This window comes from Polypterus senegalus, chromosome 2, assembly GCF_016835505.1.
Source record: "Polypterus senegalus isolate Bchr_013 chromosome 2, ASM1683550v1, whole genome shotgun sequence".
Taxonomy (NCBI): Eukaryota; Metazoa; Chordata; class Cladistia; order Polypteriformes; family Polypteridae; genus Polypterus; species Polypterus senegalus.
In genome coordinates, this window is record NC_053155.1 from 141,659,171 (window position 1) to 141,683,342 (window position 24,172).

General features: G+C 36.3%; 1 protein-coding gene across 3 annotated transcripts in view; it reads right to left on the minus strand.

Moving 5' to 3' along the window:
* Positions 1-24,172, minus strand: part of slc9a7 (solute carrier family 9 member 7) — a 184,130-nt gene that overhangs the window by 54,947 nt on the left and 105,011 nt on the right. For all 3 annotated transcript variants that reach the window (XM_039744722.1, XM_039744723.1, XM_039744724.1), the window contains exons 11-12: positions 21,056-21,167; positions 20,647-20,800 (exon numbers count right to left, since the gene is read on the minus strand). In XM_039744722.1, coding sequence (XP_039600656.1) covers positions 20,647-20,800; positions 21,056-21,167 — 266 coding nt within the window. The remainder of the gene's footprint in view (positions 1-20,646; positions 20,801-21,055; positions 21,168-24,172) is intronic.

Sequence of the window (24,172 nt, forward strand, 5' to 3'; positions counted from 1 at the left end):
TGTCTTGTCGTACTCGGTTTTGCAAACTGGCGGCACCCAGCATCAAAGCAGTGCTACTGTTCTTGTGTGATTACTCATTATTTTCATGACGCGGCTTTATAAATACACAGAAACTAACCGCATATTGTTTATTAGTGTAATGCATCTGATTGTAATTAACTCGTAACAATATAATGGTCCAGGGAACAGCCATAGTATTCCAAATGCCATAACTGCTTTAGCGTTGTTACTCTCACTTCTCCTTCTTCTTCTTCTTTCAGCTCCTCCCGTTAGGAGTTGCCACAGCGGATCATCTTTTTCCATATTTCTCTCACTGCACCACTCTGAGTATTTATATCACTGTATCTGAGTGTGAATCACAGCAGCAGCTGATCGGAAAGAGAATTATCGGTATAAAGCATCAGGCACACGCTGTCTCAGCCACGGCAAAACGTTTCAAAGCCTTTCCTGTACGGACCTCGCGGTTCAAAACAGTTTAATCCCAAGAACTTTAAATGCAGCCAATCAAGTGCTCCTTGTAGAACTGTTTGTACTTATAAGTACAATCACCCCACTGTAAACTTGCACTATAGTTATAATATCGCACAACCTGAGCCACTTTATAAAGCGTATTTACATATGATGACGATATCATTTTTAAGGTGAAATGCAGCAAAATATGTTTGTTAAATTATACAGATAAAACTTTAACTTCATTTAAATAATCTATATTCTTCACTGGGAGTGTCGTGAAGGATAGAATAATTAAACATGTACTACGAAGATATTTCAATGTTCTTTAAACATTTTGAAGAATCGGCGCTAAGCTTACAGATGGCTTAACGTCTATTACAGAGCTGATTGTATGGCGATCGGTTACTTGGGGAAAGAAAAGCACTGACTGCAGTGACGGCTACGCCAATATATATTGAATATAAAACAGAAAGATAAAATAACAACACAGCTAAAAACGCAGCAACAAATTTCGGCAAAAGTTAAATGCTTGTGTCATGAGCACGAGGCGGCTAGTGTCTGCAACATACATGGCCATCCACTGTGCATAAGATACTTTACTGACATTGGCGGGCGAAGGAGCCAGCCACCGATTCTTCCTCTGCCCAGTGCCACCACAAGCTTAGAGCTGCCCCTGAGTACTGCTGCAATAAATTATTTCATCGAAGTGAAACATGTTTAATAACGTGCTTTAACTCCTATCATCATGAAAATGACATCACGTATACATCTCAGTATTTTAGTTATTCAGAGAGCTGTAATATCACGAATGTAATGGATTCTGTGTCCAGCTGGAGGAAGAGAGACGGTTTAAGAAACAAGTAGTGATTCACACACATAGAGCACATAGAAAATCAAATACAAAACAAAGCATTTAACGTGCTACTTTAATTACGATGTGATTTTAGAAACTGGTTAATTAAACAATTTTAAGATGAATTTTATGATGTTCTACTTTAATGACAAAATAAACTACGTGATTAAAGTGGAAATGTCGAGATTGAAGTGGACATTTTGTGCTTTTTCCCCACCGTGTGGCTTTTTTCTCTGTACCCTAATAAGCTTTCATATGACACTCAGACAATGGGCTTACAACTCGGCTTTCCACGGCGACTTTGATATGTGACTTCTTTTTTATTTCCGGCACTGTGCGATTTTGTGGATGTGAGCTTTCAAGTTTCTCCAACACGCTATGCCACTCGATCAACTTCCTTTTGTTGATTATACCACGGCTTATTTGAACAAATAGTATGTTTTTCCTTTGCCTCCACTTGGTATTCGCTGAAATTCTTATGTTTCCCCCCGTGCTTTTCCCATTGTCTTTTCACAGAAGGCTGCGCTTAAGGGCGATTTATATTGATTTGCATATTCAAATAGGCGTAATTCTGGGAGGATTTGGGGCATTACATAATGCGTGTGCACGAGCGTTAGTTTTCACGCTGATCGGGATTTATGTAGCGGAAGAACGTGGAAGTTGGAGTACGCACAGATTCCTGCATCTGGATTTTTCTGTGTGTAAGCACATTTCGGCTTTTGTGCTTACGCCATGTTATAGTGCGAGTTCTACGCACGGCGTTATACATGAGGCCCCAGGTGAGGAGTACAAAGACAAGTGTGTCTTGCCTACACTCAAGCATGGTGGTGGGAGTGTCATGGTTTGGGGCTGCATGAGTGCTGCTGGCACTGGGGAGCTACAGTTCATTGAGGGAACCATGAATGCCAACATGTACTGTGACATACTGAAGCAATAACTGGGCCGCAGGGCAGTATTCAAACATGATAACGACATCAAACACACCTCCAAGATGACCACTGCCTTGCTAAAGAAACTGAGGGTAAAGGTGCTTGACTGCCCAAGCATGTCTCCAGACCTAAACCCTATTGAGCATCTGTGGGGCATCCTCGAACAGAAGGTGGAGGAGCGCAAGGCCTCTAACATCCACCAGCTCCGTGATGTTGTCATGAAGGAGTGGAAGAGGATTCCAGTGGCAACCTGTGAAGCTCTAGTGAACTCCATGCCCAAGAGAGTTAAGGCAGTGCCGGAAAATAATGGTGGGCACACAAAATATTGACACTTTGGGCACAATTTCGACATTTCACTTAGGGGTGTACTCACTTTTGTTGCCAGCGGTTTAGACATTAATGGCTGTGTGCCGAGTTATTTTGAGGGGACAGCAAATTCACACTTATACAAGCTGTACACTGACTACTTTACATTGTATCAAATTGTCATATCTTCAGTGTTGTCCCATGAAGAAATAATAAAATATTTACAAAAATGTGAGGGGTGTACTTACTTTTGTGAGATACTGTATAACTTTGGGAAACTAGCAAAGTATTCTTAGTTTTGTAACCACCATCCACCAAGTCAAAAGTGAGAGTGACTCGGTAGAAAATAAACTATTGACATGCCAAGTAGTAGCACTACTTTCCAGATTACAACTCAAATAAGGTTGAGTGTAATCTTCGTTATTTTCCCACTTCTTGACATGAGATGTAAGAAGGCCACATATAGAGCACAGCTGCATGTCTACATTTACTTATGAAAGGAATAAAGTTACTATTTTATTCCAGTGTTGACTATTAAAGGCATGTAAAGTTATTTGTATTCTAGTTTGAGCTGTAATATTTTACTACCATAGTAGTAAAATATCATTAAAACCTATAACAGATGTGTAATCATGTGTGGTAACCGAGGTAAAGCATGGCACAGAGCAGCCACACAATGATACTTATTATCATTGATGTATAAGATGGTGCATAATAAGAACTGCTTTCAGGCAGGACAAATCCACCTTGAACCATCTTATTAAAGGATGCATCATATACATTATTGCAAGAAGGAACAATAAAGCTATACACTACATATAATTCAGAAACACCATTCACCTTCTATTTAGTTGACATGTGTCCCTACTGAGGCTTTCAAAATACAGTACATCTGTATGATGTTAGTTTCACTGCAAACCATTTCAAGTAAGGGAATGATATAAATTTACACAACTGCCATTATTAGCAAAGTGTTATGCCAAGTCTGATCTTAATCTTTTATGGTACAGGAAATTACAAACAATCATTATGCAGTAGTGTATAAGTAGCATACACAACCTTGCAAGTTTTTTTTCACAATCAGTTTTTTTCTAATTCTCAATTAAAACAGATGAAGTAGACAGCGTTTGCACTTTGCTTAATGCTTTATGTTCTTTGCCCCAGATACTGCACATCAGAAATTTACAGGGCTGAAAATGAAATAGACTTTCCTGGTGTTTAACACAATGCAGCCTGCACTCCCCAGCAACAATCCTCACAGCTGAAGTCTGTATTGCAGTGTTCATCTAGCAATGAGTTTTAAGGAATTATATACAGTACAGGCAAAAAGTTTGGACACACCTCCTCATTCAATGTGTTTTCTTTATTTTCATGACCATTTACATTGGTAGATTCTCACTGAAGGCATAATCAAAACTATGAATGAACACATGTGGAGTTATGTACTTAACAAAAAAAGGTGAAATAACTGAAAACATGTTTTAAATTCTAGTTACTTCAAAATAGCCACCCTTTGCTCTGATTACTGCTTTGCACACTCTTGGCATTCTCTCGATGAGCTTCAACAGGTAGTCATGAAACTGACCTTCTCAATTGTACTCAATAACAGAAAAAAGGAACCAAAATAATCTCAAATTGTCATGTTTACACAAAAAACATGACATTTACCCTTCTCAGTTGCGCTTAATAACAGAAATAAAACATATTAGAGACAAAATAGGTTAAAAATTACAAAGAAATACTTGCATCATTTGAAAAACAGACTACTCTGTGCATTAACCTAAATTATATGATGCAAGATAATGTAATTTATGAAATCTCTACATTTCTGGATTTATTATATTGGATATTCCTTATTACAAACACATATGGTACTGGGAAGAAAGGAATTCCTACGCAGTTTATGTGGGTCTTTAAAGTGACTATCCTCCTTGATTTACTGAAGTTAATTTTTATCTATAATGGGTATATGTAATTAAGAGAGAGAATTTCTATTTTTTTTTTTTTTGTTTTAAATATTGCCCTGTGAGACACGCTTTCCAAATCATCAATGTCAGCCCCAATAACTTTAGCTGCGTGTTTGGTAATCTGATGGGAGTTTTTTGTGGTTTGTCAGACCACTAAACCAGGCAATGAAGATGAAAATAATGACAGAATGGATCACACTGCAATAAAAGAATAATCATATTAAACAGAAATTAGGAAAGAAAATTAAGAGCTAATTGTAGTTAAAGTATATGTTTTTGTACTTATACTCCAATTAAGCTTATTATCTGGGTACTTGCCAAGTATTTATATTGGGTCACTATTTCTACCTCTTCCCCCAAAATAGTGATGGATGAACATGCAGATTTCTGTCTTTCAAAGTCAAATATAATTTCTTTGTTCTTTTTGATATTCAGGCTAAGATGGTCCTTATTACACCAGTTTACCAAACAGTCCATCTGATTTAATCAATGGCTTTCATCCTTCACATATATGAGTCCAGTTAGCATTGTCTTATGAACATATTTGATAATGGAATATTAGTAAATTTTCTGTCTCCTGTAACTTGTGTGCAGTGTAAATCACAATGATGATAAAACATATCCTTGAGAAGTTCCAGTATTTGAATAAATTACTTCTGAAAAAAATGTCTTGTACTTGTCGACTGATTGGACTGACGAATGATTTAAAAGTCAAAGTCAGTCCTGACTTTTCAATCATTATGCGAGGATGGATGGTAATGAACGCTGAAGAAAAATCCAGAAATAGTGCTTATCTCGAAATGTGAAGACATGACATAGGATAACCAGCAGAGCATCTTCTAAAATGTTGTTTGCACAGTAAGCAAATTGGTAGTCATGCTGAAATTACTTCATCTTTGAAACTAAAATGCTTTTTACTCAGTGCTAAAAGGATTTCATTTGAATGGACGTGAGTGACACTGGCCTACAATCATTTGGCCTAGAAACCTTAGCAGTTGAGGGAATTAATTTATGAAACATTAAGGATTTAGACAATGTTTGCATGTGGATCAAATGTTATTACATCGATTGTTACCAAATCGAAACACTGTCCACATGCATTCTTACTCACATCAGGCCCATTTTAGCTTCCAAAGACTCATTTACACAAGAAAGCAGTGGACTAGTCTGTGACTACACAATGCATTGTGGTTTGAAACAAAGCAATGAAAACATCTTACCTTAAAGATGCTTAGTATAAAAAGGTGGTGTCTTACAAATTTAGAAATGTATCATTTAGTTATTTTTGTTGGACTTACTGGAATGGCTGATTTGTTAAAAATGATTTGACTACAAGAGAAAAACATACATGTAATTACTTTAAAGTGCACTTTGGATTCAGCAGTTTTTTGTTTTTTTTTTAAATTTATTACAATCCATACAAAACAATCAAGTTTTTACAAAAAGAAGAATTGAGTTAAGAACAGATCGATCCCCACCACTGAGAGAGAAAGCAAGCCAAATAGCGTAAAATTTAAGGCTTGTAAACATACCTAAATTAATAAATTCTCTGTGCTTAATAAACTTATTTTAAAATATTACTGATTAGATCCTGCCATGTTTTGAAAAAAGTCTGTACGGATCCTCTAACGGAGTATTGGATTTTTTTCAATTTCAAATAATATAACATATCGGTTTCCCACTGACTTAAAAGAGGAGAGTTTGTGTTCTTCCAGTTTATCAGAATAAGTCTGCGTGCCAACAGTGTAGTGAATGCAATCACAATTTGTTTGTCCTTCTCCACTTTAAGACCCTCTGGAAGAACCCCAAACACAGCTGTTAATGGGTTAGGAGGGATTGTGAGTCCAAGGCTGTCTGAGAGGTAATTAAATATTTTTGTCCAGAATAATGTTAATTTGGTGCAGGCCCAGAACATGTGACCCAGTGAGGCTGGGACTTGGTTGCAACGCTCGCAGGTTGGATCATGTCCTGGAAACATTTTGGAGAGTTTTAGTCGAGACAGAGGTGCTCGATATATCATTTTGAGTTGTATAATTGTATGCTTTGCGCATATGGAGCTCAAGTGAATTCTCTGCATTGCTACTTTCCACTCCTTTTCTGATATATTAATTGAGAGATCTTTTTCCCCGTGTCCTCTTGGATCTTTGAAAGGAAGGGATTGTAAAATGATTTTATATATTGTAGAGATGGAGTCTAATTCCTTGAGATTGAGCAATATTTTTTCCAGCGTTGATGAGGGTGCAAGATGAGGAAAATCTGGAAGGTTCTGTTTAACAAAGTTCCCGATTTGAAGATAGTGAAAGAAATGTGTAGCTGGAATGTTAAATTTGGAATGTAATTGTTCATAGGATGCAAAGACGTTGTCTATATAAAGATCTCTAAGCAAGTTAATTCCAAATTTTTTCCAGATATTAAAAACTGTTTGTGAAGGTTGAAAGAGGTGGTTCTTTTGCAGAGGTGCCACAGATAGAAGCTTCTCGGTCTTAAAATGCTTTCTACATTGGTTCCAGATTTTAAGTGAGTGGAGCACAATTGGGTTATTAGTGTATTGCCGATAACGTGTGTTTATTGGAGCACAGAGCAGGGAATACAAAGAAGTACTGCAGGATTTTACTTCTATTGCGGTACAAGCCTGTGTATGTTCTTCTATTTGTGTCCAGGTTCTTATTGCCTGTATATTTGCTGCCCAGTAATAAAACTGGAAGTTAGGTAGAGCCATGCCGCCTTCTTCCTTTTGTCTTTGTAGGGTCGCTCTTTTGATGCGTGGATGTTTTGAATTCCAAATAAATTAGGTTATTGTTGAATCTAACTGCTTAAAGAATGATTTATTAATGTATATTGGGATGTTTTGAAATAAAAAAGGAGCTTAGGAAGAATATTCATCTTAACAGTGTTAATTCTTCCAGCTAGAGTGAGATGAAGAGTTGACCATCTATGCAAGTCTTTTTTAATTTTTTCCATGCAGACAGCGAAATGATTCAGCAGTTTTTTTAAGCAATCAGGCCCTTTACCAAGTTCCAGCCCTTTACTTTTACCTAATCACTGGAATCTATTTCCAAATCCTGAGTTTTTAGCTTTGTAAAGAGCCATCTTGATAAATACAGAAACATGTGTGGTAAATTATGTTTGAACTGAGAAATATGGCCAATGAAAATATAAACACGGTTGTATAAAGGAATGTAAATCACACCAATGCTATATCTTTACAAACTGATCAGACAGGAGGTAAAAGACAACACTGCATGTTTATTATGTTTAACTATGCAACATCCATAGGTAGACAACAAAAACACCTCATTCATTTTCTATGAAAGGTCAAATGAACTAAAGGGTCAAAAAGAACAATAATGAGCAAGACACACTTATTTAAATGTTGACAGAGGTCAAACACAAAAAGTATCAAATATATTTTTGTGTTAATAAGCAGAAATAAAATGAAAATATTTTGCATATCATTTATGATGTTGATACTTTTTCACAGAAAATAAAGAAAACAAAAAATTGTCTTCCTCCTATATTCAGCATAATAACTAAGAAAAATTAAAACAGAAACAAATAAAAAAGTGGATGGTGAAAATATGTTAGTCTTAGAGATAAAGGACATAGAGAACAGGTGTGAAGTACTAAGACTAAAGGCATACAAATGAACCCTTGATCTTTTATAGATTTTCATTGCGAAGATTTACTTCTAGATATTGGTCTGCTATACAATACATTATAGCTTAGACACCAAAAAAACCCAAAACAAAAAAATAAATTATCTGACAGTGTTTTTACTGTACTTCCAAATAGAAATGACAGAGAAGTTTCTCCTGAGCACCACTGATCTGAAGCACAGGGGAAAAAAAACAAACCAATTTCCAGCATCACCCCAGTACCTTTTTTTTCCTTCGAATTTTCCCAGTAAGCACTACTTAGAGTTCTGTTGCGATGCCATGTATTTCACCCTCTCTTAATCTCTTCTTGCATTCTACTGTTGCCTTCATTTGAAATTCTCATATCTCTTGTTCTTTTTTGATAACTTCATTGCCTATTTATCTTTCCAATTAAACATTTTCTTCAAAAGGTCCAGATGAACTACACTAAGAAATTGAGTGGAATAGAGTACAGACTGCTGGCCATACTAGTCAATGGTCAAATACACTAATCAGCCATTCACTGTTAATCAGGTTCAAGAGAGAGAACAATAAATTTGATGTCTTAAAACAAAACTAGAGTTGTAGCTAGAAATTATAAATAAGAAGTGCTTTAAAAAAGTAAAATTTACACAACAGGTCTTCCATACATTTTACAAGAACGTTGAAACCATGTAGCCAAAGTTTATAATGTGATCATTAGGAAGTTACATGTCATGCATCATGAGCACCAATATCCCAGCAACACTAAGAATCTTAACAGCATCATACTCTAAAATGATGGTGCCCATTAAAAAACAAATGCACAGTGAACAGGAATTGAGGCATCCATGATGAACAAACACACAAACTGCAGCAATTATGAAAAACAAATGGCAATGATGGTGATATCACTGGAAAAATGATAAAAAAAAAAATTAAAACAAATCTAAAATATTATTTTACATAATCTTTACAAAGAAATGTATTTTTTCTCACTATTGTGCTTTCATGCCCTTTTAATGTCTTTGGGTGTCAGCAAGAACCTAGTATTTACCCTCAATGAATAAGTGTGCTTTCTTTGAAGCATTTTATACATCTTGGCTGTTTCTTGGTTATCATTTAGTTGTCTTTAGCATGATTTTCTTAGTTATTCACCTTTTTAAGTCAGAATTTACTTTATAGTCTGCACTATTAATACCCAAACCCAGTGCTGTAATTCACAGCTCTTCCTCCCTTGCATCTGTATTGATTTCTCTCTCTCTGCTCTACAGTCATGGCCTAAATTATCAGCACCCCTGGAATATTCCCAGAAAATGCACCTTTTCTCTCAGAAAATTGGTACAATTACAAATGTTTTGGTATACACATGTTGATTTCCTTTTATGTGCATTGGAACAACACAAAAAAACAGATAAAAAAATGCCAAATCTGACATCATTTCACACAAAACTCAAAAACCGGGCTGGACAAAATTATTGGCACCCTCAACTTAAATATTTGGTTGTACACGGTTTGGAAAAAATAACTGAAATCAAGCGCTTCCTATAACCATCAACAAGCTTGTTACACCTCTCAGCTGCTCAAGGTATCTCAGATTTGAAGGGCGCCTTCTCCCAACAGCAATTTTGAAATATCTCCATAAGTGTTCAATTGGATTTAGATCCGGACTCATTGCTGGCCACTTCAGAACTTTCCAGCGCTTTGTCTTCAACCATTTCTGGGTGCTTTTAGAGGTATGTTTGGGGTCATTGTCCTGCTGGAACACCCATGACCTCTGATGCAGACCCAGCTTTCTGACACTGGGCCCTACATTGCGCCCCAGTATCTTTTGGTAGTCTTCAGATTTCATGATGCCTTGCACACAGTCAAAGCATCCAGTGCCAGAGGCAGTAAAACATCCCCAAAACATCTTAAAACCTCCACCATGTTTGACTGTAGGTACTGTGTTCTTTTCTTGGTAGGCCTCATTCCGTTTTCTTTAAACAGTAGAATGATGAGCTTTACAAAAAAGCTCTACCTTGGTCTCATCTGTCCACAAGACGTTTGCCCAGAAGGATTTTGGCTTCTTCAAGTACATTTTGGCAAACTCCAGTCTGGCTTTTTTATGTTTGTGTCATAACGTTTCATTTCGTTCAGATGTCGACGGATAGTTCGAGCTGACACTGTTGCATCCTGAGTCTGCAGAACAGCTTGAATATGTTTTGAAGTTGATTGGGGCTGATATCCATCATTCAGACTATCCTTCGTTGCAGTCTTTTATCAATTTTTCTCTTCCGTCCACGTCCAAGGAGATACAGTGCAGCTACAGTGCAATGTGTTGTGAACTTCTTGATTATGCTGCGCACGGTCTAGAAAGGAACATGAAGATCTCTGGAGATGGACTTGTAGTCTTGAGATTGTTGATATTTTTCCACAATTTTTGTTCTCAAGTCCTCAGACAATTCTCTGCTCTACTTTCTGTTCTCCATGCTTGGTTTGGCACATTCAGACACACAACAGAAAGGTTGAGTCAACTTTTCTCCATTTTAACTGGTTTCAGGTGTGATTGCTATATTGCCAGCACCTGTTTCTTGCCACAGGCGAGTTCAAATGAGCATCATATGCTTGAAATAAAATGATTTACCCACAATTTTGAGTCTGGCTCATTTTTGGAGTTCTGTGTGACATGTCAGATTTGGCTTTTTTTCTCTGTTTTGTGTTGTTCCAATGTACATAAAGGAAATAAACATGTGTATACCAAAACATTTGTAACTGCAACAATTTTCTGGGAGAAATGGTGCATTTTCTGGGAAAATTCCAGGGGTGCCTATAATTTCGGCCATGACTGTATTTTCAAGACTTTTACTGCTGTTCAATAAGCACTCTTCCAAGTTTCATTTAAAAAGAGTCAAAGTTTTCTTTTTTCTCTCCTCTTTATCTCTCCCAGGTTCCTTAGGCTCAGATTTGATATGGTTTCTAACCCAGGTAAGATTTATAATAATTATGTATCAAAATATATTAAACCTACCCTTTCAGTAGAGCTTTTCCAAGCTTAATTTCTCATTTTCGTGTAAAAATATGCTCAGTGCCAACAACTTATTTTTTTGCTAGACTTTGACCAGTCTCTCTCGCTCTCCCTCCCTCTCTCCAACCTAGACCATAATTGCTAGGTTATCTGCTATTTTCATGTGGAAATTACTGAGTTCTAGTTGTACTGGTTGTGTGTTTGGATTTTCTGAGTTAAACACATCTTTAAGTTTCTTGGTAAATAGCTAGTATTATGGTATCGAACCCCTTTAATATGTCATAGCTAAATAATCACTTGTGCAGTCAGCGAGTCTAGAAATCACATAATTTGTTAAATGGAGATCACCTGTCTGTAGTCAAGGGGATTCAATTGACTGTAATATATCATCAAGGGGCAATGTTGAAGTCCATTTGAGGACTTCAGGTAACATAGGTAGTCTAAGTTAAATTACAAATATAAAGCACAAAATAATTTATCACAGAAATCAGTACTGTATTTAGTAGATGCACCTTTGTCATGACAGCCTTGAGTACACAAGTCTCTAACAGCGCTGTATATATGGACACTGCAATTATTTCTCATTTATCTTTGTAAAACTGCATAGTGATTGTGAGTGAACCGCCTTTTAAAAGTCCAGCCAAATACTCTGGTTAATTAAGTTATTTTTGAAACATGTTCATTTTAGAATCCCAAACCTCCATTTCACATACTGTACTCTTACAAGCATACCTACATTCATCACTTTATCTAAGCTTAAACAAATATATTCTAATAAACAATGCCACTCAACAATTTTATACTTATTTTCCACTTCACTTCTGTTTACAGCCATCGGTTCATAGCGTGCATTGTTGGAATGTTACTTTTCTTGGTGGTTTATTAAATTACGGATTTTTCAAATGTTCAATTTTTTCCCGGAACTGAAAACTCATATTTAAAAAAAAAAAAAGTGTTTTTAGTGAGCGGTTCGTAGCGCTTTAGCGTGAAATCTTGCAGTGTTAATTTTCTCTGTTGTTCAAGGTTTTCTCAGGGTTATTCAATGTTTTTACATTCAGTTTACTATTACCCTGTGCATTCTATGGTATAATTAACTACATTTGTGCTTATTAATCTTTAAAAAAATATATATTTACATACAGTTCATATGTTCTGGAACGGATTAATTGTATTTACATACAGTCCTATAGGGGAAATTACTTTGGATTACGACCAGAGGTTTGGAACGAATTACGGTCGTGACCTGAGGTTCCACTGTACCTGGCTTGGTGTGCGGGCGGTAGAAGAACTGCTGCTGGCTCTGTGTGGTGCTGTGCAGCCTCTGTGAGACTCAATCCGGGCTGTGTGCTCAATTAATGTACGGTAATTTCATTGGTATTTATTTTGATTATTGAAACTTACCAGTAGCTGCTGCAGGTTTTGTAAGTAAAATTAGGTACCTCGGCTTATACTCGAGTATATACGGTACTCTAAATTATCTATAGAATTTGCAGACATAGTTATCTAAAAAAAGTTAACAGTGGTTTGAATTGAACAAAGATTTCAAAGCAAAAAGGTAGTATACTATCAAAGCTTCATAATCGTAACAGAAGTGATTTATTTTTGACCCCGCATTCAAAGGCCCAAGTGTAACATGCTTAGAAATGGCACAATGTGTGACTAATGTAGAGGTTCTGGTAACCCAATTATTTAACAACAAACTACAAAGAACATAAAGTTAGATATCTGGTGTAAAAAAAGCATTTGTTGGAAACAACAGGCTAGGTGGCAATTTAAGACCATTGGGAAAAATTACTAAAGAATAAGTATGGCCTACAGAGCAAAAGAAAAAAAAAAAACAAAAAAAAAAACAAAGCAATTGTTAATGTTGCCTCATAGGACTATGAATCCCAAAAGTCCAAAACAAAAAGCAGTGACCATAATTTGGTCTCCTGGTAAATTATTGTGAATATTCATGTGGACCCTTCAAGCTATTCATGTCCATTCAAGTTTAGATGTCACCTGGCACTGCAGGCTACTGTATAATAGTTTAAAAGTCCTTTTAGAAATATGCATAAATAATTTGAATCACCTAATTATTATCATTTAGCCTTATTTCTTAAATACTTATTTGACTTAGTCCTAAAAATTTATAATGAGTTACTGCATTTTTTTCAAGGATCCAAGCAACAGTTTTGAACAATGCTTTTGTGGTTTTTCAAAGTAATATTGATGGTATCACTAGTTTAAAATCAGATAAACAGAAAAAATGGCTTATTATATATAAACCATTGCATATAAGCTGTGGTTGTTTGTGGGAAGTTAGCACCTGCCTTTGTTAACACTTAACAGCAATCCGCTACACTCATTCTTCTGTGCTTATAAGGCACAAAAAGAAAATATCCCCTACTGCCTGTCAATGACTTTAAGCAAGGCTTTATTATGAAACTTTGTGGATATCTCAAGCCGAGTCATACTATTAATTTCTGCATGAAATGTTCTAATTAAACATTATTCTATGCCTTCTGTTTAGTAAATTGTGATTTAAAGTATGCCTAATTTAGTATCTAGAAGATGCATGAGCAACAATTATTCTCCTTATGAAACATATCTTTAACACACCTTCTTCCATTCATTCATCAATTATTTTTAACCTATCCTCTCATTCTGAGTCATGGGATACTGGAGCTATCCCTGGTAACTGTGAACTGAGGCTGGACAATGTGCTAATCCACAAAATGATAGTCATTCACACTGGTGCAACTTAACATCATAAATTAATTTAACCTGCACATGTCAGGGATGTGAATAACTAGAATTGGTGGAGAAAAACACCAGGAGTAATGTGGAAACTCTATATAGGCAGGTCAGAGGCCAGGATATAAACCCAGGACTCGAGAACTCTGAGACAACTGTACTAATCACTGTGCCAAGTGCCGCCTCAAACTATCAACCTACTGTATATCTGAATCCTTTCAACTCTCATACTTGTTTGTAACCATATAGTAAGTCATGTCTAAGCGTGGTTTTTCAGGCAGCAATGTCAAGTCACTAATTAGACCATACAAAGTAGTGAAAGGACTGAAATATAAACTGCTCATCATCAACCAGAGGCAAAAAAAAAAAAAAAAAACACGAAAATGAGAATAACTGGTTAACATTTAAGATATTTGTCATGTCTGGTTAGCTACTTTAATAATATCTCATCTAGGCATGGTTTTACAAACTGTTGTTACAAGCAACTTAAGAATTAGCTTTATTTGAGCTAAAATAAATAAGCAAAACCTCACCTAATAAAATATAATAAATAGTAGAGGAGGCTTTTTGTACATTGCAATAATGCATATATTAACAAATATAAGATTATTATTATGTAGGAATGTATTTCATAAATCGCCAACATAAAATTCAATATCTAATCTGGATTTGTGCATGTAATTATTTAAAGTATAAAACCTTTCTATCTATTCACTTACTTCCAGATATAAGAAGAAAATATATTTTCTACTTAAATCAAAAGTAGTTTTACACAGTAACATTTTTTGCACCATTACCAGATCTTTTTTCAAGCTGTTATTTCTTTAACATTGTTATTGTCTTCTTATTTGCGGAGGGGCAGTTTTTGTGGTGTATTGTTTGACTAACAACATTTTTGCATTTACAAAAGTCAAACATCAAGTTACTCACAGGAGGACTTTTACTCATTTTTGACAGCATCAAATAACAAATGACAGAAGTCACTTGAATAATACTATGGCGTGAATATACTAATACATATAGCACATGTCCACTTACAGCCTTAGAAATACACTGTAAATGTGAAAGCTTGGGAGCGCCACTGAGCCCCAAACCCTTATCACAATACACAAAATAAGTTCTGGGTTCAAATAAAAGAGGGGATTTATTACAAAATACCTTTTATAATAATCACACAGATTGTCTCTTCTTTTTTCTTCCTCTGCACTGCTACTCCTTCAAGGTGAGTGATGTCCGTCTCCGCTCTCAGTCACCTGAACAAGGCAGTGAGGGGTCTTTTATTTGAGTCTGGGAGTACTTCCAGTGCCAGGACTTCACCCATTGGAAGCACTTCCGGGACATACAGAAGTCTCAAAGAATAGGGAGTGTAATTCCCTGCAGCACCCCCTACCAGCACAGCAAGGCTGTGCCCCTGGACTACAATTCCCAGTATTCCCTGTGGGCACTCAAATGGGTTATGCAGCCCAGGGATGCTGCCATCTAGTGTATGGGAGAAGACAATAAGCTGAACAAAACTACCTTCTCCTATTCCATCCCTAATATCGGCATCCCTGCCCGGTAAGGATTCCAAGCCAAGTCCGGCTGGGGCGCCGGTCCTCACGTGTCGTTCCTTGCAAAGCATATAATATTGTTGCCACCGCTAATGAACAAAAACAACTGAACTTCAGTAATAGTATTTTCCAAAATTTATACATTTATAAATAAAAACTAAATTTATAACTATAAACTAAATAGACAAATCACAAGATAAATTGATATATTTAAAGCAGAAAATTAACAGAAAATACTTCTTAATTCATTGAGGGATTATTTTCTGGAAAAAAATGACCCAATAATACTGTTGTTGCAAAAGTTCTGATCATTTTAAAAAATGACTGGACAAGATACATAGCTGGACACTGTAAAAAAAAAAAGTTAAATATATGGAATTTTACCGTGAAAAAGAAGGTGACAATATTTTTAGGTCTACAGTACACTTTAAAAAAAATGTTAAATTTACGATAAAGTACTGGCAAGCTTGGTTGCCAGAATTTTACCGTTTAAAAAAAAAAAATTTATAGGTCTACAAAAATGTTACTTTTATGATACAAAAACTGGCAGCTGGGTTGCCAAACTTTTACTGTAATAAATAAGGTGACAATATGTTTAGGTCTACGGTATAACTTTGTAGTAAATAACTGTTTTTTCTTTACAACACATTCCAACAGAAGGGAATGTTTAACCGTAACTTCATGTAGCGCAATAAATATGCCAATCAATAAACTATTAGAAAGTATTGTCAGGGTCAAACTCCAGTACACAGCATTGCATCAGTAAAGTAACAACAACCAATAGCAAACACGTACCATTTAAATTACACACATTGAACACAATTCAATGTTTAAGGAAGCTAAGGCACATTGTCTGGTGGGGAAGTAAAGTTTACTTTTGCGGTGTATGGTGTCCTACAGGTGTGCCAGCTTTTTGAATACAACCCACCATAAATCAGCTTCCATAACCTCAAAAAACCTTCAGCACACGGAGAAAAATAAGTTTGCTATCTTAGTTTAAGGTTTTTTCCTACTATTCAAAGGTATGTGGTTCACCAGGAACGATACGGTAAAAGGGTGCATTCCCTTATGTAAATATCGTAACTTCGGTTTTACTGAAACCGCACTTTACTGTTTTACATTTTAAAGTTGATTACCTTCACTATGTAACAGTTCTACACTGTAAAATTAACAGATTTTTTTCAGTGTAATTGCAGTGCATCAGTATACGGTATTTAGCATATTTTGAAGTTAGAAAAATATTGATTTTACAGAACTTAGCTGTAAAAAAAATAATGAAAAATGTATTGTTTAAGATATACAAGTCATTTTCAGTAGAACATAAAAGGTAAACTTTCCTTTTTTTCAGAAAAGGTCTTTTACTTTCACCATTTACAGTATTTTTATTAAATTTACTGACATGTTTTATAGTTTAAACTTTAATATATGATGCTGTATTGACTGTGTTTGTATTTATTGTTTCTTGTTTGTATTGTCCTAATTTTACTAGTCTAAGAGAGAAATGCCAACAAAAACTTCAATGTACTATGTACATATTATGATAAATTTGAACATCAAATTAATATAAAACACAAAATATAGCTGTCATACTACTTAATTAAATTGTACTATTTGATTATAATGCTTTTGTTGGGATTGACTTTGAAATTACAAAATGAGAACCAAGAGATTTCCCCTAAAGAGCATTCCTAGCAAATATTGAATATAACAACTGCATTTAGGCTTTGGAGTAAAATAAACTTTGGCCACAAGAAGAAAAAAAAGTAATGGTGTATAAAGAAATGAATTTTTTTATTCTGATTAAATCGTTCTTATGTAATCTGACATGCATTAATAAGCCTGTGAACCTAAATGGAATAAACTCAAGTACAACTTGAGAATGGCTTCTATTTAAGGAACCTAGACAGGCAAAGGTGATTTGGAAAGATTGAGAAACAGAATAAAAAGATGGAGCAAAGCCAGATATTTGATGCCACAATTAGAACTTACACACACCTGCAGTGCATGATAATGTCTCTGAGGATTCAGATATTTATTCACACTAGTTCATAGCAACCTTTCATACAAATAATTCTAGCTTTGTTTTCACTCAGATAGTACTCCTAAGTACTGTACTGTAAAATTTACTTACACAAGTTGGAAGAGTTTTTCATCCTGGGCTGTACTAAATTGAATATGTGATGTATTACATATTAACAGAATAATTATAATGAAAGGAGTAAGTTACTTCAGGGACCAAACCATGTGAAAAACAATTTTGCCATGTGGCTTTGTGCAATTATTAACAAACAACCTATTTACGGTTCACTGAATGGCTTTGAATCAAATAATAATTACAGTACTAAACAGCACTCAGAGGGAACACCTATGAAAAATATGTTGACAACTACAGGTGAATCTTCATTTTTATAAATTGATATCTATGTAACTTATGGAACATGTGCTACTTGTCAAAATATGTAAACACCTGTTCTATGCATATAAACAAGAATACATATTATAAAGAGGTTAACAGAGACTGTGATACTGATAGATTTTTATAAAATAAATACAACATTTATTCAAAATATATTTTATCAAAAACTAATGCTTTTAAATGATATATACAAATATACATACACCTACTCAAACTCTATTGGGAAGTGTTTGCAAGTAACTTTCTCCATAATCATGGAAGTGTAACAAGTAATAATGAGGCGCCATTGACACTAATGGGTTTTTCTTCTTGTTCTTCTTTCAGCTGCAACCACTAGGAGTGGCCACAGCAGGTCATCTGTTTCCATATCCTCCTGTCCACTGCATCTTGTCACACCCACCACCTGCATGTCCTCTCAAACCACATCCATAAACCTCCTCTTAGGCCTTCCTCTTTTCCTCTTGCCTGGCAGCCCTATCCCTAACATTCTTCTCCCAATATACCCAGCATCTCTCCAGCACATGTACAAATCGAAGCAATCTCGTCTCTTGGCTTGGTCTTCAAACTGTCCAAACAGCTGACCCTCTAAAGTACTTGTTCCTAATCCTGTCCATCCTTGTCATACCCAATGCAAATCTTAATATCTTTCAGTCTGGCATCTCCAGCTCTGCCGCCTGTTTTATGGTCAGTGCCACCAAACCCAACCCATATAACATAGCTGATTTCACTACAATATTGTTGATCTTCCCTTTCATTCTCATTGGTACCACTCTCACTGTGCTTAGTGGTACTTCACAAGGGTCTCCAATCCCCCACAAACTACCAGATAGTTTATCATGTGTTGTTTCCTCATGGTGATGATGCTTCACAGGATCCCCAACACCCGAATAATTAATCATAGGTCTAAGTAAACTGCCAAATGTAATTTGCATGGAAATGTGTGCAAGCCAGGTTTTATAAATCTGATTTTTTTCACTTTTTAAACAGAATTACTGAAATAAATCAACTTTGTCATGATATTCTAATTTTATGACCGGCACCTGTACATTAAGTTGTTTCACTTTGTTCAGAACTGTTCTGCGGGTAAGCAGAACTAGTACTACCAACCAAATGGAGAGCTAATGCACAACACTACTACATAAATAAATACAGTACATTTCACTCTCAAGCTAGGGATGTAAAGGAACAAAGGAATGAATTACCTGCTTGTAGTGTTTTAAGCACTTTAAAATGATAAACCAACTGGAGGTGTCAGATACAGTGTTTTCAGAACAATAATAAAGATTTATGAGGTCAAGCCAAGAAGCACACTAAAAAACAACACAGCTTATGCAGTTAGATATTCTAGCAGGATAGCACTGCACACTACTTTTGAGGTACACATTAGACTTCAACTACAGGAATCTGAAAATGTCTGCCAAGAGGAACCTACAGCCACAAGTCACTGAAGCGTAGGGTACAGATTGTTGCAGGTACACTAGATACAGACAATAAGTAAGCCATGAAATTAACACTTGTTCTACAATATTAAATATGCACAACCACTGGAGCTAATAAATATTACCAAAAAAGCACAAAGCTACAAATATTTTGTCAAGCAAAGCAATACACCAAAGTTCAAGGTTGCCAAATAGCAAATGGAAGAGATAAAGTATACTTTTCTTACTAATCTTTTAGATAGATGCCCCATTAAGAGTGTACCTTTAATAAAGACCTTTGAAGGAAGAACACAAATAAACATTTGGTGTCATTCCCTTATTATTCTGGAGAAATGGACACACTGGCTGTCATTAATAAATTACACCTGTGGTTCTGTTAATTCTGCTTTCTATTTTCAAGTCACAACACTTACAGTATTTCTGGTCTAGTTAGAACACCTCTATAAGAGTTTTTATTACAATGGGCAGTGTCACTGCTGAGGCCAGAAAATAAGACATCATGCCAGAGTAGGTGAAAGGGAGACTGATAAAACAGAACATTCTGAAAGCTCGCTAATCCAATTCAGGGCTGCAAAAAGCTGGGAATTATCCTTGTAACACTGGGTGTAAAGCAGGAAAGAGCCCTGGCTGTCAGTTCACTGCATTCCCCACTCATGCCCTCATTCATACCCACGTTTCCAAAGAGGCCATTTTGGAATTTTCAATTATCCTAACCAGCATGTCTTTGGGGACATGGAAGGAATATAAGCAGCATCCAGAGGAAAACCCAAACAGATACTGGAGAACATACCAACTTCACATGCAGGTGCAGGATATGAACCAATGATCCTGGGCCTGTAAAGCAGTTGTGCTAACAACTGCACTACCTTACCAACCAAGGCCAACTTAAAAAAAAAAAACTGGCTGCTCTCTACATATTTAACAGTATAGCCATTTTCAGTGTTATGCACTATTAATCAATAAACTGGAGCCAGATTCTTTCAATACGAAAAAGAAGGTGCACTCTTTTCATTGAAAAGTACCATAAAGATCAACACACAATGAATATTAATACTCTTCAGAAAAAATATAGGGGAGGGGGTATACTAAATTCTTTTTGGGCTCTGATTTAAACTAACAAAGCAAAAATGTAATTTAGGCTGGCCTGAAATATTGCACATAAACAGTTTTACCGCTTCATGTCACACCTTACCCTTTGTGTACAATGCTAAATAAATAAATCTTCCTCTTCCTCCTGATGCAATTTCTCACACAGTGCGTATACTAGACTCAAAACTAAATTGCTTTTTGATTATGCTGACCTTCTGCATAATCTCGGTGTATATGACAAAAAATGTAAATCATAAAACACTCTGGTTGCAAGGCTTTTTACCAACCTGATGTGCAGCCATGAAAGCATTGGAGTTGTACCTCCCCCAAATACCCAGACAGTGAAGAAAACAATGAGAAGGGTTGTTGTGAACATCATCTGACGAGCATAAGTGGCAGTGTCCCGTATTGCCAGGGCAAAAGCCATTGCACCTCGTAGGCCTGGGGGTGGAAAAAGGCAACCAGAAAAGAGGTTAGACAACAAATTGCTTTTTTATACAGGAAAATGCTTGTCAATATTATATTGTCTATGTTGTTCATACACATTGAAAAAAAATATTTCTTTGAAATAACCTGTTGGAGACGAACCAAACAATATTTGTAACAGAATCATCTACCATGAAAATATATGTTTCTCTTTTTAAATTTAAATGTTTCTCAATTTTACAAATTAAATTAAGCCAGACAGTGAAGTACCTGCAAACATCATCATGTGCTGAAAGTTCCAGCCAATCTTGTGCCTTCTCCCAAGGTTCAAGAGAAAAGACAGTGGATAAATATTGCAAGCTCTTCCAATGAAGATGGCAAGCTAGTGAAATACTTGTTAAGAAGCAACAACAACAACAAATAAAGAAATCAAAAAAGCAAACAAATGGAAGTCCTCATATGTAAAATGGTGCAACAGTAAAAAAAAGCAACCTTTAGTAACAACCAGATGTATTCATAAATTCTGCAACGACTTAAATTATGTGCAGATTTAACTGCCACAGTACTAATCAACACTAGTTTACAGAGCAGATAAGACACTGTTCAAGGTTCTAGGAATGTACTTATTTATACATAATAATGAAATTCAATACAAGTCATTATATCTTACTGTAAAATGTTGAATGTGTTGTGCTGTTGAGTTAATGTTGCATAATCACGTGCTGTAAATGTTTTCAAAGGATTATTTGTAGAGGAAGTTTCAGGTAGTTTAATTCAGCAGCTGACTTTTGCAAGGTTGTGGTGTGAACAAGAAAGGGCGAGAATTATTACTGCAAAACAATTCATTTCCACATATAGTTCTACATCACAAGTAAATCAATCCATTTTTAAACCTCCTTCCTCCAATACAAAGACACAGGGCTGTGAAGTCTACTCTGGCAGCACTGGGTGCAGGCAATCTTTCCTGTCAGACATGTTAGTCCACCACAGAGTTCACACGTGGAAACAGATTTACTGTGCCAATTAAGAGTCAATATTACCTGATAGGCACATCTTTTTAACACTGGAGAAAGCTCAATTTGAATGTAGGTAGAAAGCGCAAACTCCACAAACTGTTACTGGCCTGAGAATTGAACTTTCAGCCACAGACCTGTGAAGTGGAAAGGCCACCTCTTCAACCAAGTTGTGGCAGTGTGCTTGTATCTATTTTACTATGAATTTTACTCAGAGGTCTTGACACACTTTTATTGTGTGTCCATACTTCTAACTCATTTTAATAGCTTTCAACAGTAATTAATTTACATAGACACCCCTTTGCATTGGTGAGGGCTGGGACGGAAGACCCCCACAGAATGTGAAAATTCACAAATAATACTTGCCAAACTGTGGTTAATTTATTAATTGCTTTTACTTTTTTTCCCCTTTAAATTTATCCCACTGATTAATCCGTGCCGGTATACACATGCACTCGCTTTAATGAGTTGACTGCCATTTAGTGGTGTGCTGTGTGCATAACATCAGCTGGGGTTTCCTGCATGGATTAAAAAAAAAAGGAAAGGCAGGTTAAAAAAAAGGAGAAAAAGAAATTGGAAGAAAGGAAAATGAGAAGTGAGCGAGTTAATGTGAGCTCGAGAAAGGCAAGAGCTAAGAAGGGAGGTTAGAACTCTACACAGGTTTCCGGTAGAGGCGAGAAACAGTGAAAAAGCAACAGTATGGAATGCGAGGAATGGAGGAGATGTTCATATGGGCTAAATAACTAAGGGAGCAGTAAAGACAGAATGTAGCTGGTGTAGATCCAGAGGAAAACACAAACAGATATCGGAGAACATACCAACTTCACATGCAGGTGCAGGATATGAAACAAGGATCCTGGGTCTGTAAAGCAGCAGTGTTAACCACTGCACTACCTTACCAAATGGCTGATCTCTACATATTTAACAGTATAGCCATTTTCAGTATTATGCACTATTAACCAATAAACTGGAGCCAGATTCTTTCAATAGGAAAAAGAAGGTACCCTCCTTTCATTGAAAAGTACCATAAAGAACAACACCACCACACAATGAATATTAATACTCTTCAGAAAAGAATAGGTGGGGGATACTAAACTCCTTTTCGGCTCCGATTTAAACTAACAAAGCAAAATGTAATTTAGGCTGGCCTGAAACTTGAGCAGAGGTCAATACTGTACATAAACAGTTTTAACCAAAACAAAACTTAATACTGTACCTCCCACAGTCCAAAGACATGCAGGTTAGGTGGATTGGCGATTCTAAATTGTCCCTAGTGTGTGCTTGGTGTGTGAGTGTGGGTGTGTGTGTCCTGCGGTGCGTTGGCGCCCTGCCCGGGATTGGTTCCTGCCTTGTGCCCTGTGTTGGCTGGGATTGGCTCCAGCAGACCTCCGTGACCCTGTGTTCAGATTCAATGGGTTGGAAAATGGATGGATTATACACTTACATGAATTAATAATATATAGCACTAATATATTATTTTATGGGATATAATGTAAATGCAAATTCTTTTCAATGTTTATATATTTTTGGCATACATGTCTTCTGTAGGTTTCTGCAATCTTTTTGCAAGTTCTAAAAGTACGGTACTCCCATTTAATTGTTCAGGGCAAGCTTGCAAAAAAACAAACTGCAAATGTGAAATTCACAAATCTGGAGGGGCAACTGTTTAGTGAATTTTAAGTACAGGATGAGCCAAAAAGAAGTGCCACATTTCAAATGTATATTCTACAAAAATGCTACAAGATAAAATAAATTTTATTACAACACAAAAAGGGTATACAAAATAAGATTTTTTTCACTGCGTTTTAAAAATGATGTCTTTAAGGTGGCAGCCATCATTAGCGATACACTTTTTGAGACAATTTCTGAATGCTTGAATGACTCGTTCGGCCATTTCAAGGGGAATAGCGGTGATTTTGTGGCGAATTGCGTCATTGAGGGCTTCAAGGTTTTGAAGTCAGTTTGTGTGTATACCTTAGACTTGAGATAGCCCCACAAGAAGAAATCACACAGAGCGACATCAGGCGAACGTGAAGGCCACCTGACATCGCTGCACAGGGAGATCATCTTCCCTGGAAACATCTCCTGCAAAACCGGTGTGGATCTCCACGCCCTATGAGCTGTTGCTCCATCCTGTTGAAACCAGGCATCCACCATTTCTATTGCTTCCAGTTGGGGCCGCAAAAAGTGCTCTAGCATTTCAATGTAACATTATGAAGTGACAGTGACTGTGGCTACCACCTCCTCAAAAAAGTAAGGGCCTACAATGTCAAATTTGACAACGGCACACCTAACTGTAACATGCTCACTGTGCAGGGGTCTCTGAAGAAGTTCACAAGGGTTTGTTTCAGCCCAATAACAAAAGTTTTGCTTA